The following is a 26,975-nucleotide window of genomic DNA, read 5'->3' as shown; positions in this document are numbered from 1 at the left end:
GAAAATGACATCAAGATCCCATTTTACATCCTTGAGATTGGTGAAATTTTAGAAGACTAAAAATATCAGGTGTTGGCAAGGATGTGGAACAGCACACCCTACTGGTGGGAGTTTGAATACATTCTTCTCTTTCAGTAAAAATCTGGATTTATGTAGCAAAACTGAAACTATAAACATGCACTTCCACTATTTCGTAAATACTCTTGAAGGCATATTGGAATCACCCGGAGAGCCTTAAAAAATACTAATGCTTAAATCTTATTTCCCAGAGATTTGGATTGAATTGAAATATACAGAGGGGAAAAAAAAAACCACACCAAAAACAAAAACCCAACTTATCACAGAATAGAATGATTCCATTTGTATTAAGTTGAAAACCATGCAAAAAGAAACAATATTTTGCCTACAAGCACACCCATGTGGTAAAAATATTTTTTTTATTACTTTTTTTTTTTTAATTTTTTTTTTCAACGTTTATTTATTTTTGGGACAGAGAGAGACAGAGCATGAACGGGGGAGGGGCAGAGAGAGAGGGAGACACAGAATCGGAAACAGGCTCCAGGCTCTGAGCCGTCAGCCCAGAGCCCGACGCGGGGCTCGAACTCCCGGACCGCGAGATCGTGACCTGGCTGAAGTCGGACGCTTAACCGACTGCGCCACCCAGGCGCCCCTATTTATTACTTTTTAAAGTTTTTTTATTTTGAGAGAAAGCAGGAGCAGGAGAGGGACAGGTGGGGAGCGGAGAGGGAAGGAGGGAGGGAGGGGGAGGGAGGGAGGGAGGGAGAGAGAGAGAGAGAGAGAGAGAGAGAGAGAGAGAGAGAATCCCAAGCAGGCTCCAGTTATCAGTGCCCAATGCAGGGCTCAATCTCACTAACTGTGAGAACATGACCTGAACTTAAAAGACTCAGCTAGCCAGGCATCCCTAAAACTATTTTAATGTTTGTTTATTTTTGAGAAAGAGAGAGAGCAAGCACAAGCAAGAGCGGGGGAGGGGCAGAAAAAGGGGTAAACAGGATCCGAAGTGGGCTCTGCACTGATAGCAGCCAGCCCAACATGGGGCTTGATCACAAACTGTGAGATCATGACCTGAGCTGAAGTCGACACTTAACTGACTAAACCACCCAGGCACCCCTAAAACTTTTTTTTTTTTTTAAAGCACAGGAAAACAAACATAAAATTGGCACAGTAGGAAAAGGGACGGAGATGGAATGGGAAAGGCACAAAATGAGGGATCAAAGGTACTAACAATGTTCTATTTCTTAAGTTCAGTAACGGGTACAGGTGTATGCTTTACACTGCCTACATAGCTTGCATTATTTGATATCTACATGATATTTAATGAAATGAATTAAGAATTACTCATAGGTTACTTATACAAAAACAAGCAGTACTTAAAGCTCTTGTCAACCATAGGTTATCAGTAAATGTTGTTATTCTCCTTCCCCAAGGAAAATAAAAGGTCGTCTGGGAAGAATGGCCAAAAAGAAAAGGCAAGGATACTTTATTTTAGTGTGGTGCTCAGCCCTGAACAGTAGTCTGCTACCTCATGAAGAATCTTTAACTTCAAAACTTTAAAGTTTTGGTATCTTTCTCAAAAGCCAATTTCAGGAGTCAATGTGATGTGTACAAATAGCATTTACTTGACTGCCAAACAGTTCTTGTTTAAACTACAACTCTGTCCCTTAACTGTGCGGTCTTTGGTAAGCTGTTTTTTTTTGTTCTGTTTTGTTTTTAAATCTGAGCCTGGTTTCCTCATGTAAAAAAGAAAGAGAACTTACTCTACAAATATTTATGGAGCACCTACCACGTGCCAGAGAATGTACCAGGTATTATACAATAATGTACAAGAAACACACGGTATTTGTTCTCCCAAAGGCAAACAAATTCCTACTTCAAAAGGTTGCTGAAAAGATGATATAATATAAAGGAACTTGACATGGTGCCTGAAATATACTTGGTATTCAATAAATGTTATTTCTCTTTCTTTTTCTGCCTGGATTACTTAAAGCTAATAAAATGGGATTAGTCCTTTTAGAAAGCCTGTCTAGTGGTCTAACATTACAAAAAACACCAATGAAATAGCATACATACAATCAAGTACTATAAAAGTATTAGTTGACTTAACATACTGTACAAAACATTAGATGTTATTAGTTTGATCTATCATCAGGGTAAAATACTGGCATCTGAATCAAAGTAAAACTATTTTAAAATTATGAACCCAAGCATAACTGGATTCAGATTTCACAGTGTTTTTATATTCTTAATGATTTGACTTAAAATGTATCCTTGTAATATCTGCAATTTTCTTTTAATATGTCTGGCTTTCAAAGTCACATTATTTTGGTGGCATTTATTATCCTGGATTTTGTTTTTCCCATTTAAAAATGTCTTGCAAATTCATTTGCTGAGAAGCAAAACGGAAATAACTTTGTAAGTCAAACAGCACTAACTAGCACAGTAGTTTTCACAAGAAAGGAGGATTAACAAATATTTACAAGATGAATCTAATAGTGCAATTTTAGTCCAGTTGTGTGGCTGATGAGATTAGATCATTTTAAGAACATACTCTACTTGGTGGATGCCGTAGGATGGAAGAAATAGCTCAGTCTTCCGAATGAGACCTAGTAGCAGCAGGCTGTACGGGCTCACAGTCTGAGGGATTTTTCTTTTTTTTAAACCATGTGTTGATTCACAAAATCCTCACTTCACAGTGGAAACAGCAAAAACACAGTATCAAGTCAGTGCTCTTCTCAATGCCCCAGAAAGCAGATTTGCTTCTCTTAATCTACTGTGATATTTTCTTTCTTCTCTTTAATTAGTTTCATTGAAAAAGTAATGTATCTGGTTAAAATTGGAAAAGAAAAGTTAAAAAAATTTGGTAATACACTGACAGATGATTCATAAGAAATAGGACCCACGCATATTGCTGACAGAAATAAAGGCTGGTACAAACTCTCAAGAGAAAATGAGAACAGTGACTGCCTAGGGCAAGGAGAACTGGGTAGCTGAGAGTCAGGAGTGGAAGGGAAACTAATTTTTTACACACCCTTTGTCACTTGTGAACAACGTAACTTTTACATATTTTTGTTGTTGTTGTTTTTAAGTAATACAAGCAGATGATTAAAAATTCAAAGCACACAAAACAGTAGGCCCCGGGCCTGGGGCAAACACTAGTATGTATGTCTCTTATCTATTTTCCTACATATGTGTTGTAGGCATTTTTCACATGGCAGAAACTGGATGCCCCTAGCAGAAATGAACATTCTCGACAAAGAAGAAAAGGATTAATCTTAAAGCTGAAAGTTCTGCAAAGCTAAAAGCGCCCACAGAAAATATTAATCAAAACAAGTATCCTGGGTGCCTGGGTGGCTCAGTTGGTTAAGCGTCCAACTCTTGATCTCGGCTCAGGTCATGATCTCACAATTGGTAAGTCTGAGCCACACGATGGGCTCTGCGCTGACAGTGTGAAGCCGGCTTGAATTCTCTCTCTCTCTCTCTGCTTCCCCAATTCTCCCCAATTCTCTCTCTCAAAATAGATAAATAAACTTAAAAAAAAAAAAAAAAAAAGCCCAAGCATCCAAATGTCCCACCAATGTCAGGTAGCGTGGAGGACACAATTCTTCCCCATAAGAAGTTTACAATCTACATGAGGAAACAAAACAGATGTAAAAAAAAAACCCAGTAAAGAACAACTGAATGTTAAAATAGGCTATACAGCAACTGAACACAAGTACAACAGGATTTGGAAGAAGGAAAAGCTTCATGTTAGATGAAAAAGTTGTTCTGAAAAGAGGTTGGAGCTGGGTTAGCCCTCATACCATCTTGAAGGTTTAAAAGAAACAGGTAAGAGTATTAGAAAAGTGCAAACATCAAGCAGAACCAAAATGATGTGTGTCATAAATGACTTAGCCATAAAAACATAAAAGAAGTAAAATTTCTGAGGTCCAGTAACTTATGGTTACCATTTCTAGAATGCACAACAGTTCGGAAAAGAGAAAGTTTCGCTTATTAAGTTTTGCATATTATTATCTTATTAAGTTTGCATATGAACTTTTATTTTTGAAAAGCAGTTTTAGGGGCGCCTGGGTGGCGCAGTCGGTTAAGCGTCCGACTTCAGCCAGGTCACGATCTCGCGGTCCGGGAGTTCGAGCCCCGCGTCAGGCTCTGGGTTGATGGCTCAGAGCCTGGAGCCTGTTTCCGATTCTGTGTCTCCCTCTCTCTCTGCCCCTCCCCCGTTCATGCTCTGTCTCTCTCTGTCCCAAAAATAAATAAACGTTGAAAAAAAAAAAAAAAAAGAAAAGCAGTTTTAAGTTTTCATACGTGTCACTTAATCCTTACAACTTATAAGCATAGTGTCAATCACATTTTACAAGTGAGAAAACTGAGGATTGTGGTGGTAAAAAGTAGTTCAAAGTAACGAGTCTTTTTTCCCCCTTTTTAACTCTCACCTTTGGCATGACAGAGGGGTAGTTGCGCAGACCCACTCCTCAGTGAAACTGATGAAAGCTATAAAATAAAAAATAAAAAACACACCTTACCCTCACCCCAGCCATTCAAAGTCTCTGGGAATGGTCCTAAGGACCTACTGCAAATGAAGAAGCATCTATTCAAGAAAATCTACCAAAACTTGGTAAGGACAAGTGGTGTTTGAATGACAACCCACTCCCCCTCCCTTCCCCATCACAGCTCAGCATGACAGAAACTCCACTCCAGATAGATAAAACAGCCAATGAAAGAAGGCTTTTTTAAACCTCAGCTCCCAGCTGGAGGACTACCTTAGCAGGAGGGACAGCATGCCAGCATTTCTCACCTTCTCCACAGCTACCTACTGTTGAACCTAAGTTCTGGGTGAATGTGGCCAAGAGGTAGGGTCTCCCTTCTTCTGCCCAGTCCCTGCTGATCAGAAGGAGGCTCGGCCTTGGGCAAGGCACTAAGAATACTGGGCCCTGATTCTCCTGCCCAGCCTCACAGGGTGTGGGTTCCACACTGGGAGAGGCAAGCCGAGGAGACGTGGGGCTGCCACCCACTCTGTGGAGCTCGGTTGCTATATCGGCATGTCACTTAGAGAGAAGTGTCCATTGTCCCTGCCTCCAGTACCACAGCCTGGTTCAGGGATTTTGCCCAGGGATAGAAGCAGGCTATAAAAGCACTTTCAATTCTTTTTTAAAGAAACCAACTTGATTTGCAACAGAGTATGGAGAAATTCAAACCTAAGGGTACTCTTAAAAAATGCTTGTGCTAAAAGGCTAATGCTAGCTATGGACAGATTCACTGGAGACAAAGACTAAACTGCAAACCTGCTAGTTTGTTGGAGAGAAACTGAGAGATAGCAGGGAGGAGACTTTGTGGGCTCAGGATACATTCAAACACTGACTTTGGGAAGTACACCTTTAAAGGGGCCTGAATTTGACTGGATCAGTCTGTGAAGCAATTTATGCTCCGGAATATTGTTGAAAACAATAGTGCAATCACCTGGAATTGGTGGAGTTTAAGAGCTGGGTGTGCTATGGGAAAGAGATGGCCAGAGAGTCCAGCCAGAATCAATGCCATCTCTGGGAGATTAGGGCATACCAAGGCTGTGCCACCCAGGGGCAACATCAGAGGCTTCATTCACACTGCTGGAGAAATGGAGGGAATAGACTTGTTTCTAGAATAGAAAAAGAACTCCTATACTCAACAACAAAAAGACAAATAAGCTAATTAAAAAATTGAAAAAAGACTTAAGTAGACACTTCTCCAAAGATATACAAATGACCAACAGGCAAATGAAAAGATGCTCAACATTGTTTGTCATTAAGGAAGTGCAAATCAAACCCACAAAGAGATACTGCATCCATTAGAATGGCTATAATCAGAAACTGAAAATTACAAGCATTGGCGATGATGCAGTGAAACTGGAACCCTCACACACTGCTGCTGGGAATATAATATGGTGCGGCCACTGTGGAAAATTAATTTGGCAGTTTCTCAAAGAGTTAAACATAGAATAGTCATATGACCCAGCAGTTCCACTCCTTGGTATATACTCAGAAGAACCGAAAACAAGTGTTCAAACAAAAACTTGTACACAAATATTCAGAGCAGCATTATCAATAACATCCAAAGGTAGACACAACCTAACGTCTACCAGTGAATAAATGGTTGAACAAAATATGGTATATCCACACAGTATAATATGACTTAGTAATAAAAAGAAATGAAATTCAGATACATGCTACAACAGAAGCCAGACACAAAAGGCCACATATTGTATGATTCCATTTATACGAAATTCCAGAACGAGAAATCCATAGAGCGAAAAAGTAGATTAGAGGTTACTAGGGGGAGAGGGGAATCAAGAGCTTCTGCCACAGAGCTTCTGTCGGAGTGATGAAGAACTTTTAAGAAACAGATAGTAGTAACGGTTGTATAGCACTGTAAACATAACTAATGGTATTGAATTGTACACTTAAAAATGGTTAAAATGGTAAATTTTATGTTACATGTATTACCACACACACAAACACAAAAGCAAACCAATCTAATGCCAAACTTCAATATACAGTGTAAGATTCAGCATGAAAATCTTAGTATGAGACTCCCCACAGTATGAGATTCAGCTATGAAATTACACATCTTCTTGGGTTTCATTTAATAGGCTTACACTTTCAGTTCATTCTTAGCTTTAAAAAGTATTTAAATGTGTAATTTCTAGGCTTGAATAATATTCCTATTATATGAAGTATTACTTTTAGATTTTCTCAGCCTAATTTAATTTCACAATGTGTGACCATTTATCTATCACGCTTTGGCATAACAGAATTGTAATTTTAAAAACTTAAATGTGAATTACACATTTACATATAAATTGCAAATGGTCAAAAGCAAAAAGCAAACAATGAAATACAACTTCATACCCTCTGGGTATGGCTATGTTTAAGAAACAAAAAAACAAAAACAGAAGGGCAATAATAAGGGTTGGCAAAGATGTGGAGAAACTGGAACCCCATGCATTGTGGGTCGTAACATACGATGGTGCAGTCACTTTGGAAAATGGTTTGGCAGCTTCTCAAAATATTAAACACAGGGTTACCATATGACTCAGCAATTCCACCCAAGAGACATGAAATCATATGTTCATCGAAATGTTTTCACAAATGTTCATAGTAGCATTATTCATAACAGCCAGAAGGTAGAAACAACCCAAATACCAAACAACTGCCAAATGGATAAACATAATGTTGTACATCTACACAACAGTATACTAGTTGAATGTGAAAGGGAATGAAGTACTGATAAATGCTACAGCATGAATGAACTTCAAAAACTTCGTGCTAAGTGAAAAAAAGCCAGAAATGTTATATGATTCCATTTATATGAAATGTTCCCCAAAAGACAAATCTATAGAGAGCAGTTTAGTCGTTCCCTAAAGCTGGGGGTGGGAATGCGAAGGGACTGCTAATGGGTACCAGGTTTCACTTTGGGGTGATGAAAAGGCCTAAAATTAGATTGTAGTAACTGATGGCTGCACAATCTGGTGAATATACTAAAAACCATGGAACTGTATGTTTTAAGTGGGTAAATTTTATGGTATGTAAACTATATCTCAATAAAGTTCTTTTAAAAATCTGCTCCATCTTTTCATTCCTATAGCTATCCAAGTTTATTTTCTATCATTTACCAATATGAACCTTCTAATTTGTCCACCCAGAGTCCAAGGAAAACCCCACACTCAATTACTTGACTCTGCTCACAGTGTTCCCCTATGAGGAATATTCTCCCTAGGTTACACTCAAGTCACAAATTCATTTTGAAGATTTTACTGACCAAGTCAATCCTCATGGACCTAATTTTCCTCTAGATTCCATGCCACTTGTAATTGGTAACACTGTAACCTCAAATACATACATAAAGCAGTTTCATCTTAGGGAATGAACAGCTAATTTTTGTCATAATCTCTAATTCTTGGCTTTAATCTCTTTTACCTTCTCAGGGAGGAGCTAGCATCTTGAACACAGGTGGTACAAATGTCTGCTGAATAACATACACATGCCTTGAATGCAACTTCCTCCATGTGTTCAGTAGTACCAAAACCTTAACAAATATCCAAAGTCTTAAAGCAGGAAACAGAAGTGAAGAAAAAGGAACTAAAATGCTGGGACATGCTATCACTTCTCAATAGTGTATTAGAGAAGCATGCGTTCCTATAGTGCATTTCAAGGTGGCCATTTACTATTGTCCTCAAACTTGGGTGTGGACTAGGCATCCTTAACTTTAAATAGTTACTAACACTTCATTGTTGTCACAGTAAAAAAGAGCACTATAAAGAGAAGGAAGAATTTAAATATGCAACTCTACTTCCTCCTAACAGTGGGGTGCCAAGATTCAAACCCCAGTGCCTTTACATGCAGTTAGGAGGAAATTAACACAATGACCCTTGGAATTAGTACTGAACAGAGGTGTCTGAGGCGGGAATAAGAAGGAACACTGCTTTCAAAGGACAGAGGAGCAGCAGGGGCAGAAGACAAGTCTTAAACACCAAACTTCTAAAAGCAACAAAGACAGCAGGTCATAGCAGAGAAGCCACCAATTGCTGAAACCTGATCTAAAGCCTGACTGCAGGAGCCTACAAAATTTCAGAGCATTTCTTTCTGGTATCCTGTATAGGCAAGTCTAATTCCACTATATGAAATTCTTTAACCTGGCCCTGAAATGACACAAACACTGAACACTTCTCATTTGTTTAGCTTCAGAAATATCTATGTTTCCCTTCTCCTGTATTTATACTTAACTGGTAGCTTGCCTTATATTGTTTAAAAGCCAAAACACACAGACTGTAATCATTCAGACGTGCTTATGGGATTTCCCTGGTAGCAAAGCAGTTATCTTCAAATGTATCATTATTTCAGTTTATTACAGATTTTTTTTTACTTGTTTAATTTGGGTCTCTTTAATAATTACCTTCTTATTTGTAAAAACTCCTTTAAATTATACCTTTCTTTACCTGTCATTTGGTTTTTAATATTCGGTTGCTTAGAATAAGGGACTATGACATGTAGTTAAGGTGGGTAACTCTTCTTCACTTCAGTATTCAGAACGCTATTAAGGTGCAGAGAAAATACACAACATAAATGCTTAAAGAGAATGTTTTTCATAATGTGGGTATTGTTCTTTTATCATTTGCTACCTTTTTTGAACTCATATTTATAAATGCTAACACTACCAGTTTAAATGTTCAATGAAGAATTTTTATTTTGCGTTTTTGCAAAAACTATCAAGATTTCTTCAAACTATGTATGAATATAGACAGCATTTGATTATCATTTTGAATAATGCCTTCAACACATCAGGACAACTTCTCCCAGTGAATACTTTGTTCAATAATAAGAGAAAGCACCATTATCAAGAGTCAGGATGTTCAGAACTAGAGCAGAACAATTATATACAGGTCTTGCCATTTAATGGAATCACCCAGATGTATAAATAAGAATTCTGACTTCTTAGAGATAAAGAAATCACTGAATAAATGAAAGAAATACAAAAAGCACCACTTATTAACATAATTTCTCTTTGTGTATTATTGTATTACTGGCCAATGATTTTAAACAGGCTGTGAAATTGGTAAATGAATGACTTTCAACTGCCTACAAGTAAAAAAAAAAAAAACAAAAAAAAACTGGTAACTTTCAAATAATGTGCAACAAGGGCAAGCTGACAATGCCTGGCATATATCAGGAGCTCAAAAAATTACTGCTGAACAAAGAATTAAAATTGGAGCATTCATGGGGTACCTGGGTGGCTTAGTTATTAGTTAAGCGGCCAACTTCGGCCCAGGTCATGATCTCCCACTTCGTGGGTTTGAGTCCTGCATCTGGCTCTGTGCTGACAGTGCAGAGCCTGTTTGGGATTCCCCCTTTCTGCCCACCCCCCCCCCTCCGATTCGTGCTTTCTCTATCTCTCAAAATAAATGAATAAACTCTAAAAGATAATAAAAAAAAAATCAGAGGCTTAATGAAGTATACATGAGGTATACATTTCTTATGAAAACATGTTTTTAAAAGACTTTGGAGAAGAAAATATCCACATGTATACTTTCTTATTTTATCTTTTAAAATATGACTCATATCCAAAAACATTAACTAGGGCTTAACATGCACAAAAGGGATCTTAAAATCTTTATTAATCTCTTCAGGGTTTTCTAGTTCACCAATTCATAGTTGTAGAAGGAAAGCAAATGAAGTACTAAATTAAAGACCCATTCCTTTGAGTCATAATGCAAGTAAGATAGCCAGTAGGACAGGAAATCAGAGAGGTTTGAATTTTCTATGTATGTTTTTTAAGGATTACTACTGACAACATTTCAGGTTCTAGTCATGGTCTATCCATACAACTCTTATTAAATTTAAAGCAAACCCTCAAAAGAACAATATTGAAGAGCAACCTATCCTTCAAGATGAGAAGCACAACTTACTTCAACTTGGAACAGTTCTCCAGCCCCTTCACAGTCATTGGATGTGATTATTGGAGTATGAATATGGACAAAGCCACTGTCCTGGAAAAAAAGAAAACCCACTTTTTTTCAGTACATGTGTACATGAAACAACTCTATTATACTATTAAAAGAGCACTAAGAGATTGCCATATCAAATCCCTAACCCCCCAAATGTAACTATTGAGATATCAAGCTGAGGGTTCCACTGTACACAGCAGCACAAAGAATTTTAAATCAAAAACTGACTTAGACATTACCTAATCCAGTATCACTTCAAAACAGCATCAGAAACTGAGGCCCAGAGAGATTTAATGAAAAATTCACATATCTAGTCAGTGGCAGAGAGAGCCAGGAGTGGAACCTAGGCCTGCAGGGTCTCTCTGGTGCTGTTTTTTTCTTCCCACTTCTCTAGCACACTAGTAGTGATTTAACATACACACACACACTTAAGGCTAATGCATAATAATGCTGCCTGTATTGCTAAGGGACTACAAATGATCAATATGAAGTGCAGCTATTTTGGAATGAGACCTCTAATTGTCACAAACCACCAAAAAGGAGAAAAATTAAAGTTGACAAATAGGGACTGGAGAAATACATAGCAAAAAAGGCAGAAATGATTTTTAGGAAGTCTGTCATTAAATTGATGGCACAGCACACTACACATGGCACAGGCATTGCACTTCCTTTCCCTCAAAGATTCTGAGCAGCAAATCCATCCATTACTGAGGCGCCAATTGCAATTCTTCCGCTCCAACGTCTGAACTATTTCCATTAGTGAACCACAAAAGCTGTTTGCTAGTTGGATTGAAATAACCCAGCAACTTCAAGGTTATGCTTCTTTCATTTTGACTATGGATGTAGGCAAAAGGTTACATTCCGTGTAAATGTTGCAGGTGGGCGTGGAGGTAGCACAAGTGAACATATGCTGCAGAGGCAGAATAGTACGTGTTTCACACAAAAATTTGGGTCTTGAAATCAATACAATACATTCATACATACACATTTAATCTCTGCCAAATTCTGTGTATCACTGGTGTAATGTAAAATGTCTCTAGTGCATCACACTAGGGGCCTCCCAAATTTGCCCCTTCCTTCCTAAAAAAGGTTGAATTCAAGTATCCTTGCTATGATACAAAGTGCCCAGTTAACTTGTCTTAGGATGTAGAATGATTAAATAAATATTCACACTATAAATTAGGAGTCTCAGAAAATATTCAAATAGGTATTTAAACTGGGAGCCATGTGCCTAGAGGTGCCACACAACGCACATTATAGACAATGAATGAAATATAATCAATAACATTACTGCATGAAATTTTTATCTCCTAGGAACCAAGAATTATGGACATGAATCATTTATTCCACATGAATGCAGGCAACTATGAGCAGGAGTGCAGTAAACAAAGAAAGGAAGTGAAAAATCCAAAGGAAACGAGGGTGGTGAGAGGGAGGGGGGGAGGGAGGAGAAAATTTAACGGCTAAATGTAATTGCCAAAGTTAGAACTGGTCAATTGCCACAAGAAACAAAACTGCAAATCTTATGAAAATAACCATATGGGTTTTTTTTTTTTTTAAATCACTCAAGTTGTGGGAATTATTCTTAATACTCAATTAACACTAAACCTTTCAAAAGGTGTCACCAGCTTTTTAAGTCTAATACTGCTAGAAGGCTTATATCAAAGTGTATAACATTACCACCAAAAGCTATGAAGAGAGGCCAAAGGAAAAATAACAAAGCACTGAAAACAAAATCCAAAACAGAGAAAGTAGATAGGGAAGTAGAAAAATGAAAAGGAAGAAAAATAATAAGGAGTCAGAGGAGTACTGTCTGCCTCCACCAGGGTAACAGTTGTCAAGTATTTATCCCATCCTGCACAAGGGGGTTCCTAACTAGAGATAGGAAGGCCAGAGAAGGGGCCAAAAATAAAAGCACGCACTTACCCAATTTTTCTGATTCCACACACCACCTCTAAATATCTAAATATTTTTGACAGATACACATTCTAGAACCAGATGTTTTATATGGCACTGAGTATCTAAAAATTACAAAATTAATTCACATACTAAGGCCCTTGCATATCAAACACTCACAGACTGTATTTATCTTTCACATTCACACAAAGTATCATTATTTAATTACAATCAACAACAAAAAATGACAAAAACTGTCAGCCACTGGCAACCAAAAATGACAGCAAGAAGACAAAAAAAAAAAAACTTCCATAAAAAGCAGTCACAAGAACTCGAAGACACAGTAGTCTGGGGTCATTCAACAGAGGGGCAAAGAATACACCCTGGCAGGCTTTTAAGGCATATCCGTCTAGAGGAGGGAAAAATCTGATACTCAAAGGAAGAACCTTGACTCATCAAGAAAGGACAAACTCTTTAATGGCTCAATTTAGGAAGCAAGGAAATATGTAACACACTTTAGGATAACCTCCACTGGAAATTGGAAAAAAAAGATAGTACCTAAAGAGATAATCCTGTTATTTGAGAAACTTAGCTCTTCTAAATAACTCATTCCTTGAGGTTTCTCCACACCCAAATTTTGGTGCATAGCAAATGTGTCAATTTTATGCACAAACCAAGTCATACACAAAACACGTTTGATCACTTGAACCAACAACTGAATTTCTAGGGTGCCTGGGTGGTTCAGTCAGTTAAGCTCCTGACTCTTGGTTTCAGCTCAGGTCATGATCTCGTGGTTGGTGAGTTCAAGCCCTGCATCCAGCTCTGCACTGACAGCATGGAGCCTGCTTGGGATTCTCTCTCTCTCCCTCTCTCTCTGCTCCTCTCCCACGCACGTGTGTTCTCAAAATAAATAAACTTCAAAAAAATTAACTTTCTAATCTAAAAATATTAGGAAAAAACAGAAACTAAAATAGTCCCTCTTAAGTTAAGATACTTTAAGTTATGAAATTTTTACTTAGAAACTAAAACATAGAGTTTTAAGTCTCAACATCTTTTAGGATGCCTAAAGTAGTGAATTATAGTCCAAAGTACTAAATAACATATAAGTATTATTTCATGTCCCTTAGTACTCTGTGATTTCAATCCAATCCCAACTGTTCCACATACAAGTGGGTAACATTATAGAATTATCAGAATTATATTTTCCAAGGCTTCATAATTAAAAAGTGAATTTATAATACTCAAAATTACCTACCTTTATAACTATAACCAATAGTGCTAAAATTCATTATTTTCAACCAGTTAAAATATTACTTTGTTTTTTTTATTTCAAAATTTCCCAGTTTCTTTTTAAGTTGTTTACGTATTTATAGAAGCCTCAAGTAGGAAGTATATACAGAAAGTAGGTAAAGCTCACTAGTCAGTGGACTGCCAATACCACCACCTAGTGGCCAGAAATCTATAAAACCTTCAGTATTGAAGCAGGGTGGCTTTATCCACTGTTTAAAGCCATATGGGGAAAAAAAACATTTTTAGATCTGAACAAATTTTGTTTGTGTGGTTCAAGCACTACTAAAAAGCCATATGGAAGTTGCACAGAAAGTTTATGGAGCGTATGGAAATGCACCCTTTCAAACTATAATGGGATGATATAGTATAATGTGATTATTTTTCTTTGTTTATTCAAAACTATATGCTTTAAAGCCATGATGCTCTTTAGCTGTTTCACCAGAAATTCGCTCTAAAGGAACTTTTCAAAGAGCAAGAACTCTCATGGTAAACTACGGTTGGGCTGGCCCTGCATGAATTTGGATGCAGTCCAAAGAAGGGGTATGATGTTAGACAATCTCTGCAGATGAACTGGATCTGGAGAAGTGGCATAGGAAGAGCTCCAGAACCACTCAGAATAACACTGAACCTCATGTGCCGGGCCATTCCTTGACTTTGGGGTCCTCTCATCCACATGTGGGGAGGATCCCTTCACCTCATCAACTTACCAACTATATTCCACTGTGGCTTTCCTGGGTAGGGGGAAATGGCTGACAAGCAAAGCTAAAAACGACAAAATACCTTTAGTTGTACATCAATCTACTTGATTAATACCAATAACTCTTAGGGCGCCTGGGTGGCTCGGTCAGTTAAGCGTCCGACGTCGGCTCAGGTCATGATCTTGTGCTTTACGAGTTCGAGTCCCACGTCAGGTTCTGTACTAACAGCTCAGAGCCTGAAGCCTGCTTCAGATTTGGTGTCTCCCTCTCTCTCTCTGTACCCCCCCTGCTTGCACTCAGTCTGTCTCTCTCTCAAAAATAAATAAAAACATTAAAAAAATATATATAAAGAAAAAAATACCAGTAACTTTCAAATCAGTGCTTACTATGTATAAAATATGCCTATGACCAAGATGGAGAAACAGGGACCAGATTTACCCTCCCCCTTGAAACAACCAAAAAAACCCACCAAAAACAAAAATAAAGCCCCCACAAGCAAACCACATGAAAGGCTGGTTTTTAAGATGATGGATTCAGACAACAAAAGAGAGTGATCCCTGAGATACGAAACAAACTTAGCAAATCCTATCAGTAGCCCTGCTTACCACCTTGAGATTATCCAGGCCATAGCAGGAAGAGGGGGAGAAATAAAGTGGAGCCCAGGAGACCTCTTGAGTTGAGGAGACAGAGCTGAGAGTGTGAAGGGACAAAAGTGGCTAGAATTCATAGGACAGAGTATCAGAGAGGAGAGAGCAGCACAGAGAACTCCAAGGATGTACAGAGGGTCACTCTAGTGTGTCAGGTAGAGGGATGACAGACACATCCATGTGGGGAAACTGTCAAAGGCCAAGGAAAGAACCATCCAGAAAGATTAGAGGAAACAGTGCCTGGTGCTCACATGTGGCTGGTTAATTAGCCCTAGACTGAGCACTGTTCCAGACCCATTTACCAAATCATAAAAGACCCAATAGGATCAAACAGTTTTCAAGTAGCTTAACCACACACCAGAACAAAATTTAAGAAGCTTTATAAATATCCAACATGGTAAAATTCACAATGTCTGTGGCATCTAACCAAAGATTAGCAGGTATGCCAAGAGGCAAGAAATCATAAACTGTAATGAAGACACTAATGAATCAATCAAAGCTGACTCATAACTGACAGACATGATAGAATTAGGACATAAAATAGATATCAAATAGCTACTAAAAACATAAATATTTTTAATTAAAACCGTATTGTGGGGGCACCTAGGTGGCTCAGTCAGTTGAGCATCTGATTCTTGACTTCAGCTCAGGTCATGATCCCAGGATAATGGGATAGAGCCCTGTGTCGGGCTCGGTGCTGAGTGTGAAGCCTGCTTAAGATTCTCTTTCTCTCTCCCTCTGCCCCTCTCCCCTGCCCGTGCTCTCTCTCTCTCTCTGTCTCAAAAAATAAAAAATAAAAAGAAGAAAGTAAAGGTAAAATAAAAATTAATATATGTTTAAAAAATGCATAAAACTGCCCTGTATATGTTTTTTTTTTTTAATTTTTTTTTTATGTTTATTTTTGAGAGACAAAGAGACAGAGCATGAGTGGGGGAGGAGCGGAGAGAGAGGGAGACACAGAATCCAAAGCAGGGTCCCGGCTCTGAGCTATCAGCACAGAGCCCGACACAGGGCTCGAACCCACACTGTGAGATCATGACCTGAGCCGAAGTTGGACACTCAACCGACTGAGCCACCCAGGCGCCCCTGCCCTGCATATATTTTAAAAGTTAAACAGAGACATGCAATATATTTTTTCCAAAAGGCCCAAATCAAACATAGAGATATGAAACCTACAATGTGAGATGAAAAATGCACTGGATTGGAGTAACAACAAATTAGTCATTGTAAAAGGAAAGATCAGGAAGCTAGAAGGGCAGAAACTACCTTCCAAAAAAAACACACAGGGAAAAAGAAATTAAAAAAAAAAGAAAAGAACGTCACTGAGCTATGGAAGTATCAAGTGGCCTAATATATGGACAACAGAAGTCTCCAAAGGCAGGAAGTAACATAAAAAATATTTGAAGAAATAATGGATGAAAAACTTAATGAAAATTAAAACCCATAGATCCAAGAAATTCAACAAGGTCTAAACACAAGGAACAAAGAAAACTGCGCCGGCACATCATAATCTAACTGCTTAAAACCAGTGATAAAGAGAAATTTAAAAAAAACTTTTTTTAACGTTTATTTATTTTTGGGACAGAGAGAGACAGAGCATGAACGGGGAGGGGCAGAGAGAGAGGGAGACACAGAATCGGAAGCAGGCTCCAGGCTCTGAGCCGTCAGCCCAGAGCCTGACGCGGGGCTCGAACTCACGGACCGTGAGATCGTGACCTGAGGCGAAGTCGGACGCTCAACCGACTGAGCCACCCAGGCGCCCCGAGAAATTTTTAAATCAAAGAAAAAAAGTACCACACAAGTAAAGGGTGCTTGGAATAAACACTGTAACTAGCAAAACGTTCAGGATAACACTCCAGGGTTACAATCATTCAATTTCTCCACAAGAAAGAACAGCTAGGAAGAAAAAAGAAAAAGAGTAGCTAGAAGCACACCAAGCACCTCACCTTAAAGAAAGAATGAATAGCAGCTGTGGCTTCACTGCGAATCCTCAGTATGGAACCCAGAGCATTAGTCCTGCACCTGAGGTGGGGATACTGTCTCAGATACTCCAGAGGATGCCTCTCTTTATATTTAAGAGGAAAAGCCTGCCAATAAATGGAAAAAACAAATTGAAAGCTAAGACATATGTTCTATAAAATCAGTTTCCAGAATATTTGTTAAATAGTAATGCTTTGTAACAAAATTAAAAGCTTTCTTTCTCTATTTCTTAATATAAGTGAACATGGTCCAATTAACTACAAGTTAATTGAATGGTGAGGTAGGAATCAGAGATGTGGTTTTGAATCCAGCTCTGCTACTTATTAGGCATGGAACCTTGGGCAAAATTAGTATTGCTGAGTCTAATCTGTTATTTATCAAATTTCTATCCATTAGCTTATATCGGTCACCACTTACAAATAGAGAGATTAGGATATAATTATGCAAAAACAGTCCACTGTTTGGCACATAGGAGTTCAGAATATTGTAGATATTAAAGATTATTTTCTACAGCTGTGTACACACAGCTGGCATTCAATTTTAAAATCACCCAAACGTCTTGAAAGCCCACAATCATTTATAAGCAATTGGCACTGTTTTTCACTGTTTATCAACAAGTCTAAGAACATGAGGGAGGGTCAACAGCCTTCTGTCACTAGCAGAGTAGTGTATATTTCAAAAATTTCAAATTATGACTCTATGTAGAAATATTCTACCCTGTGAACATTCATGTTACAAGATTTAGAAGATAAAAACAAACTGTTCTAAACTTGTTCTAAAGAACAAAACCAAAGTTTCAATAAAAAAGATAGTAGAGAAACTATTTTAAATAAAAAAGCCAAGCTGGTAGCTTATTACATATAGTCTTATCTATTTCTTTTAGTGCACATGCTAATTTATTTCATAATAGAAATAAGCACCATACCTACTGAAGTCAAAATATGACCACATTAATAGGTAGGTGTCTGGGGACTGCGTAGGGACCAGAATTCCCTAATGTCTGAATACTTACAAAATGACACTGAAATTAAGGGGAAGAGAAGGTGAGTGACAACCACAGAAGCCAAGAGAGAACGGCTTAAAAAGAGTAACACACATGGCGCATTTTAATAATCATACACCCCTCTAAAAAAAGCAAAAACAAAAATGGTTACCATCTCCATTCCTCTCTGAATTCCAAATTATTTTTCACAGTCTACTTTTCAGAAACCTTAAAACCTGATTCCTGATTTTACATGTCAATCAGTATTTATTAGTATTATTAGAATTTCTTGGAAAACTATTCAGAAGGACATTTTTCAAAAAGGTGCCCATTTTCTTATTTCCTTATATTTATTTTCCTCCAATTATCCAAAAAAAAAAAAATAAAAATGAATTAAAATGATGCAATTTCCCTATATTTCCTTGTGTTTTGTTCATCAGATACTTGGAAGACAAGTATAGCAAAACTATAGAGGAGTCAAATGGCTAGTACACAAATTCCAGCTGTGGCACTAGTCAGCAATATAACCTTGGGCAAGCCATGTCTCCTGCCTGGGCCTCATTTTCTCCAATTTCAGAAGATGGATTGCCAACCTATAATTTTATTCTCTCTAACCTCTTTATCAGGTGATGAATAAAAGCTACTAACAAGGAGTCTTGCAAAAACAGAAAAAATTCTGTTGGGACAGTACTTATCATGCTTGGGCTAAGCAAACATGTCTTAATGTAGGATTTCTTATCTTTCTTCAGCCCAAGCATGATAAGTACTGTCTGACAGAATTTTCTGTGATAAGTTCCGTACCCACACTATCCAATACGGTAGCCAGCAGCTGCATGTAAAATGTATCTAATGTCACTGAGGAACTGATTTTATTACTTGATTTAATATTAAATTAATTAATACTAAACAACTGCAGGTGGCTAGTGGCTACTATATTGGGACAACACAGTTCTAGATCCTGTAAAAGTCATTTCTAGGCAGGGCTTTCCTTAGAACACATTCTCCCCAGCACGTCTCTGTCACTGAAATTAACTGGGCACGCTTCTAAAAGTGGCAAGTTTCAATTATGACAGGTGTCCAAAGAGATGTATAGATTAATACTTTGCTTTCAGTCATAAAATTCAGCCATTTACATACTGTTTGCTATGTTCTCTACATTCCTCAGGCTCCATAGCCTGTTTCAATTATCTGGGAAGTCACAACTGAAACATGTTCTAAGTGCCACCTTCCCAATAATCACACTTAAAACAGATTGCTGTTTTAAATTAAGCCTAAATAGTCTCCATAGAAGTATCACGAAGCATACCTTGGCATCACAATTTCCAACAATTTCAATTTTTTCTGCCTTCAGTTCCACATTCTGCTTTTTGGATGGACTTTTCACCAGCTGCCCTTGAACTTCCACAGAACTCCCAAAAGCCAGTTCTCTATAGTAACAAAAAACAGCATAAACAAGATATCATTATACAGAACGTTCATTTTAATACAAAACTTGCTATCAGAACATTACAGTATTTAATGATAGAGGTTTCACCCTTAAATGGGCAGCAAATAATTAAGAGAGACTGAAGCAAAGGATAAGTAGGGGATATTATTATGTGAAGATGTTAAAAAAAAGAAAGGTCTGGGAGCGCCTGGGTGGCTCAGTCAGTTAGTTCAGCATCTGACTCTTGATTTCAGCTTAGGTCATGTTCTCGCTTGTGGGATGGAGTCCAGCGTCGGGCTCCAGGCTAATACCACAAAGCCTGCTTGGGATTATCTCTCTCTCCCTTTCTCTGTCCCTCCCCCACTTGCACTGTCTTTCTCTCAAAATAAAAACACAAGCTTTAATAAAATAAAAAAGAAAGGCCTGAGCTTGAAGGATCTTGATTCCAAGTATTTGGACTTAGCCTTAAAGCTTTGAAAAGCAGGTTTGTTTAGAAAGATCACTCTGGGGTGCCTAAGGGACTCAGTTGGTTGAGCATCCAACTTTGGCTCAGGTCATGATCTCATGGTTCGTGAGTTGAAGCCCCACATCAGGCTTGCTGCTGTCAGTGTAGAGCCCACTTCAGACCCTTTGTCTCCCTCTCTCTCTCTCTCTCAAAAATAAACATTAAAAAAAATATGTGAACATTGGATAAGGGAAAAGGGGAGCAAAGGAGATGAAAAAAAGATTCTTTTGTTAAAAAAAAAAACTCACCTACTGTCAAAGCTTGAATCAGCTACAACTTGAAGGCTTTCCAAAGATGATCCATCATTTATATGCAGGAATAACACTTCCTTCTGGGATCGGACTGAACGAATCCATCCCTAATGAAGAAAAATTTCTAAATGTGAGTTTAAAACATGTAAATATTTTACATTTTCATTACACATGCACACACAAGACTAAATGAAAAAAAAAAGTCCTCAGTCCTGCCTTAACAAATCAATTGCTTTTAGCATATATAATTCAATAGGATTCTTATCTCAGGGAGATACAGCTTTGGCATTCCACCTTTTTGTTTTGTTAATATAAAACTCATCATTCTCAGGGGCACCTGGGTGGCTCAGTTGGTTGAGCGTTCAGGTTGGTTTTGGCTCAGGTCATATCACCACAGTTCGTGAGTTCAAGTCCCACATCAGGCTTCACACTCTCTCTCCCTGCCCTCCCCTGCTTATTCTGTCTCTCTCTCAAAATAAATAAGTAAACTTAATTTAAAAAACAAAAAAACAAAAAAACCTCATCATTCTGAATACATGCCTAACGTTCCATTAGGCCGATGAGCCTAATTCATATAATCAATTTCCCCAATATTGACTATTCCAGGTATTCATTCCAGGTAATAATAATAGGGCACATTATTTGGGTCCCTGTCTCCTTTTATACTAAACTCCCAGGAGGGAAATTATGTAGTTATAGAACAGAAACATCTTCATTGGATTTTTCCTTTTACAAAATATCACACAGACTTCTCAAAAAGCTTTTCACTGTGACATATATTTAGTACATAAGCTTTCAAAGACACTGTGAATTTAAATGACAGGTAAGTACAAATGAGGTCTTCTAGTAGTAACACTAAAACCAGTAACACTAAAAACAGCTCTCACAGATCACATCCAACTTAAATTTAACTAGCACAGAAGAGGGGCGCCTGGGTGGCGCAGTCGGTTAAGCGTCCGACTTCAGCCAGGTCATGATCTCGCGGTCCGTGAGTTCGAGCCCCGCGTCAGGCTCTGGGCTGATGGCTCGGAGCCTGGAGCCTGTTTCCGATTCTGTGTCTCCCTCTCTCTCTGCCCCTCCCCCGTTCATGCTCTGTCTCTCTCTGTCCCAAAAATAAATAAAAAAACGTTGAAAAAAAAATAACTAGCACAGAAGAGACAATATTCTTCTAGCAGACACTGAAAAACTGTGAACAACTGATTGTGTTTGATTATCAGACATGCTTGGGAAAAGCGAGAGGATTCTATTTAGAAAAACTGTATTGACCCTTACTTTGTGTTCCCACCACACCCTACGGACAACGCTATTAAAGCTCTCCCATTACTTATTCATATGTCTATCATATTGTGAAGGTTTAAGAACCATGCTTTAGTGGCTTTGAAGGCCATTGTCAGGGACACAGTAGATAGTTCGTTAATGGTTTTCAGTGAAAGGATATCTACCATGCACTAAAAATCTATGTGACAAATGTTTTACTACCTTCTTCATATACTATCTCATCTTTTTCTCACAACAGCTCTGTGGATTATCATTATAACCTGTCTCACAAGTGAAGAACCTCGGCTCAGAGAAGTCAAATAAGTTGTCAAAGGTCACACTGCTGATAGACAGAGCCTGAATTTGGACCCAGGTCTACCAGAAAGCCCTTGGTCTTTTTCTAGGGCTACACTGAAAAAAAGTGTAAATTGCCTGTCTCCTATACAAGGCCTTTCACAACCGAGTGTGCCCTTTCTGGTTTCACCTCCCCACATTTCCCTGATGGCAGCGGCTCTTTGGTTATGTTTAGTCAATAGTAATTCCTAAAGCACCACTGTCTTGCTTTTCACTTGTTAGTAAAAGTTAACATTTGTGGAGCAGTGTTTAATGTGCTTCTGCTCTAAGCTCTTTATAAATATTTTACACTTAATCCTTACAAGAACTTAATGAAGTGAATATTCTCATTTTAGAAATGAAGAACATATTAAGTTAGGACAACCTCTCTAAATAATTAAAATCACAGTTCCCAAGGAGTAGAGCTAGAATTCAAATACAGTTCTCAGTTCAAAGTTCATGTTATCAAGCTTTTCTGGAATGTGATCTCCACCCCATCCCCAGTTCCTCTCCCTGAGGAACATATCCTTCAGGACTCAAGTGAAATGTCACTTAACACAAGAAGTCTTCCTTGACCTCACATCGTTAAGGATGTCCCTGTTTTCTCAAAGTTCCTTATTCCACTAATACTTATCACGTTGCCCCAATTACTTGTCTTAGCCATTAGACCAAGGCTGTCCCACAAACATATGTGAGCCATATATATAATTTTGCTTGTTTTAGTGGTCACACTAAAAGTAGACAGGCACACTTAACTTTAATATTCTAACCCATTCTGCCAACATTGTCAACGTGTAATCAATATATATATTGAGATATTTTGTATTCTTTTGTTCTCCAAAGTTGGTGTGTATTTTAAATTTACAGTTACCCTTCAATGTGGACTAGCCACATTTTAAGAGCTCAGTGCCACAAATGACAGGTAGCTACTATCTTAGACCACACAGCACTAAAATGAAAGCCTCTGATCTAGGCAGTAGCTTTTGTTCTTTTTATCTTTGCATCCTTTCTTGACTACCACTTAGAAGGGATCATTAATGTATGTATGTCAAATTAATAGATGAATACAAGAAAAGGGCTTGATTTGGATCATGGAAAAAACATGAAACCCCCAAAAATGCAGAGAAGTCATACTGCTAAAAATCAAAGAGTTCGAGGACAACAAAAATAACTGCAGCAGTGTTTCAGCAACCGAAAAGGGTCAAACCACCTTGCTTGGTCTACTCCCTTAAAGGAAAATCTTCTCTGTAGAGCTGCTGCAAATACTAGCAAGAGAAATAATAGCAGCTAACATTGATTGACTGTGGGCCACTGTTCTAAATGTCATAATACCTGTCATCTCACTTAATCTTCACCATTCTATGAGGTTAAGGCTATTATTAGCTTCATTGCCATAAGAAGCAAACGGGTTTAGAGGAGAGAAGAGACCATAATTACTATTATAGAAGAGACCCATAATTAATGAGCCACTAAGTGCCACAGATTTGAACCTAGTCACCCTGACTCCAGAGTTGTTTCAAACCGCTACACTCTACTCTTTCTCCTATGTATTAAACATACATTATGTGCAAACCCTTTTTTCGGCCTCAGGGTGGTTAAGAGTTGAATAAAAGCCATTGTTTAGTTGAACATATATTTACTGTAAGACATGGGAATACCAAGACCGGTAAGACATGGTGTCCGCTCTCATGGAGCTAGCTCAAGGCAACCGCTATGTAACTGTGGTTATTCGTTATGAGGGATAAAGGAAAAGAAGCTCGTACGTTTATTCTGCCGTATAACTAACAAGTTTACAGGTAATGCTCTGGTACCGTGAAAGCAAAGTTCCAGCACGTCATAGTCAATCCCAACAGTTCTGCGCAAACTAACGATAGGCAAGGAAAGGAGAAAAGTGTGAACGCACACGATGGCCAACATTTCCTCCTTTCTCTGTCTGTCGTTTTGTCTGACCTGACAAGGTAAGCCTAGACACGGAGGTGGCATGTAAGTTACTAAAAAGAAAAACCCATCCCCTTCCCATACACCAACCTGGACCTTAACGCGCTCCCCATTCGTGCTCCGGGCCCCGAGCGCGTCCCGAACGCTCAGTCTGGCGGAAGGTTTGTGTCTCGGGCAGGGGGCTGAGGTGCAGGAGCGCAGGGCTCGGAGCAGGCACCGGGCCCCGAACATCGCGCTGCTGCCGCAAGCTCTCCTCGGGACCAGCAGGGATCCCGGCGGGTGAGCACTTTGCCTGTGGAACCCTCCCCTACTATCGACTGCTCCCCGATTCTGGACCGCAGCCGTGCACTCACGCGCTCCACACCTCCTACCCCTAACCCCGGCTGCTCCCTTCCCCTTCAGGGGCTCCAGCTGTGTCCCCAACCACCTCCCCGCCGCTTCCCTCTCCGCAGACAGGGAGGAGCGGAGACAACACAGCCAGCTGCCTAAGCCTAAAATACCACGCGCCGTAGCCAGCAGAGACACTTCAGGGACCCGCGTCTTTTCCAAACCCACAGACCACACCGCCTCCCCCAGCTGAAACACGCGCGGCCGCCGCCCCTACGCCACAAGCCAACGTCAACGTCATCACGCTACAAGGAGACCAAGAAGGAGCGTGCGCACTGGTGACTCCAGTTTACGGAGGGGGCGGGCCGGAGGCAGGGGCTGGCTGAGCAGGGGAGGAGGCGGGGCCAGGAGCTAAAGCATTCTGGTTGTATGTAGGTGTTGTTGCTGGAGCAACTGAGGAGCACAGCTGGGATGAGGTCTGAAAGGTCTTCATTTCTACAGCTTCCAGTTGATGCCGAAGGACACTGAGAGGCAAGGAGTGACTGATGCACAGGGAAAGCCTCCAGGAGACTTAGTTGTTGAGAGGATTAGCCTGAGGATATCGGCCATTCCTGAGTTCTGAGCACAAAGACGAGACACAGACCCTTGCTTAAGTCACAGTTGTGTGGTATCAGACATCTAAACAGAGAAGTGCGTAAGAGTGATAGGATGCCAGAGATGGCTAACTGGAGAAGGTAACCCTCTGACGACTGAAGAGTAACTGAAGGGACTTTGTTTATGCCATTCAAAGAAGGCACGACCGTGTGAAGATGTTGGGGAGAGGCTAGAGGGAATGTTGGCCATTGCCTGCCGGAATCTTCAAATCTCTTTTTTTCCAACACAGTTATCTGCATTTGTTTGACCAGGAAACAATGACCCTTTTAAGTTTATCCCCCCACCACCAATTAAAAAAAAATTCTGTAATTCAGTGACAATCATGAAAAGGTTTCTATCTAATTAAAAGAAAGAAGGGCTAATAACATAAAGTTGCTGCTATTATTATGCCCATTTTATAGATACAGGAACTTGGGCACAGGAAAGTGAAATGACTTAGTCAAGGATATATATCCTATAGGTGTGAGATTTTAACTTAGAAACTCTGGCTCCATGCACTAAACTATTATGCTATATACAATGTCTCAAGGTGGGAAATAAAATCATGGTCCCTTCCACCAAGAAGCTCATGGCCTGGACCTAGGAAACGGCAACCAAACAAATTATTGCAATATAAACCAATAAGTTCACATAAATATATGAGCCACGTGGAGTGGTAGTCTAGAGAAGGAAATAAGGTGAGTTTTTTGAGGAGGATCAGAATTTTGCAATGTTGGGATGTAAGAAAGAGTATTTCCTGCCAGAAGGTAGGCAGGAAAGGTTGCCAGGAGGGCAAACAGCCTGGAATAATTGTAAAACTGTTCTTAAGACAGACTGAAAAAATATCTCCCACAAAAATACCATAGTTCTTGGACACTTCTTGAACCTTGCAAAAAGAATATTGAGGGGCACTTGGCTAGCTCAGTTGGGAGAGGATGTGACTCTTGATCTTGGAGTCATGAGTTCGAGCCCCACATTTGGCATAGAGATTGCTTAAATAAAAAAAAAATTTAAATATGGAAACGTCCAAATACCTTCAGAATTATGTAGCTTTGGGCCTTTAACAAAAAAATAAGCACGGCTTTGGTGTATTGGCTACAAAATCTGGGAAGAACTCAATCACAGCAATAACATGTTTTTCAATTCAAATCTCCTCTTTGACTATGCCTACCTTGCATAAGGGTTGAAAAGTAGTGGCCAACTGGCTCACTTCCTACCCGGGCTGTTTTTCTGTCTTGCCTTCTTTTTCCACCCCTTCTCCGTCAATCGTAAGAACTATGGTTTCTCAGGAAGTGAGGAACCTTACTTCCTTTACCCTCTTACTTACTGCCTGTTTAAGCCAAAGGGTTAGTTAATTTCTAAGCAGGGACCAGTGCCTACTAGTATGATGAAGACAAGGGAAGCCAGTGGGTGTAACTGAAAATTAGCAGTAGTTAACTGAAAATGTATACAACTGAAAGTCAACTATAGCAATCATGTGTCTGGTGCTAAGTTCAAACCACTCCATGTATTTATCTTGTGTTATATCAAATTGTGTTTTCTTATTTTTATTTTCAGTGTTGGAATGACACTGCTGTTTTTTAGATTTGTCACCTTTCAGACAGTAGCCAGAATGATCTTCCAAAATTAATATATTACTATGCTGGTAATAATAGTGCTATAAAATGCTTCCTATGTGCTAGGAAGTTTTCACATATGAACTCAATCCACACAATATCCCTCTGAAGTAGGGTTAGCATCATCATCCCCAGTTTCCAAAGGAGAAACTGAAGCTTGGAGAGGTTTCGAGCTTCTACCAAGTTACACTAGCAGTCTGGCACCAGAGTCCATTCTCTTCCCCACTTGTTACTCCAGTGATTAAACCGCTCTTCAGTGGCTGCCCCTACAACATAAAGAGGACTTGTCTTCTTTAGCATGCCTACCGGGCTCTCTATGATTCTGGGAGTTCCCTGAGGTGCCCTGGAGTGAGGAACAGAAGTGAAATGTCCTTATTGTTACCTTTTGATAATACGGGTCTGGGCAATGAACACTGTCAGCATTACTTGTCAGCTTTAGAGAACGTTTTAATCAGGCTCAGCATGACAGGTTTTAGCTTAACTTGCAAAGCTTCAGGACTTCTAAAAAGCAGGCATCACTCTGATACCCAATGTGGTCATAAAATACAACTCTGTATTCAGGGTTTTCATTATGCTTGAATCCACTCATGAAACTCGCAACACCCAAAATTTGATTTCAAGGTCATGACCTCAAAACATAGAGGAACATAGTATTTGATGCAGAAATTATGGAGACATTAGTTGTAGACAAGGATTGGATGAAT

The 26,975-nt window shown here is 39.2% G+C and overlaps 1 protein-coding gene across 1 annotated transcript in view; it reads right to left on the bottom strand.

Moving 5' to 3' along the window:
- Positions 1-24,288, bottom strand: part of NARS2 (asparaginyl-tRNA synthetase 2, mitochondrial) — a 134,322-nt gene extending 110,034 nt beyond the window's left edge. The window contains 5 exon segments of the mRNA XM_030332825.1: positions 10,454-10,534; positions 16,970-17,110; positions 19,292-19,412; positions 20,165-20,274; positions 23,786-24,288. Of these exon segments, the coding sequence (XP_030188685.1) occupies positions 10,454-10,534; positions 16,970-17,110; positions 19,292-19,412; positions 20,165-20,274; positions 23,786-23,926 (594 nt within the window). The 5' untranslated portion in view covers positions 23,927-24,288.
- Between the last annotated feature and the right edge of the window lie 2,687 nt (positions 24,289-26,975).

Source organism: Lynx canadensis, chromosome D1 (assembly GCF_007474595.2).
Source record: "Lynx canadensis isolate LIC74 chromosome D1, mLynCan4.pri.v2, whole genome shotgun sequence".
NCBI classification, from domain to species: Eukaryota; Metazoa; Chordata; class Mammalia; order Carnivora; family Felidae; genus Lynx; species Lynx canadensis.
Note: the sequence above shows the minus strand (reverse complement) of the source record. Positions and strands in the feature narration are given on the sequence as shown.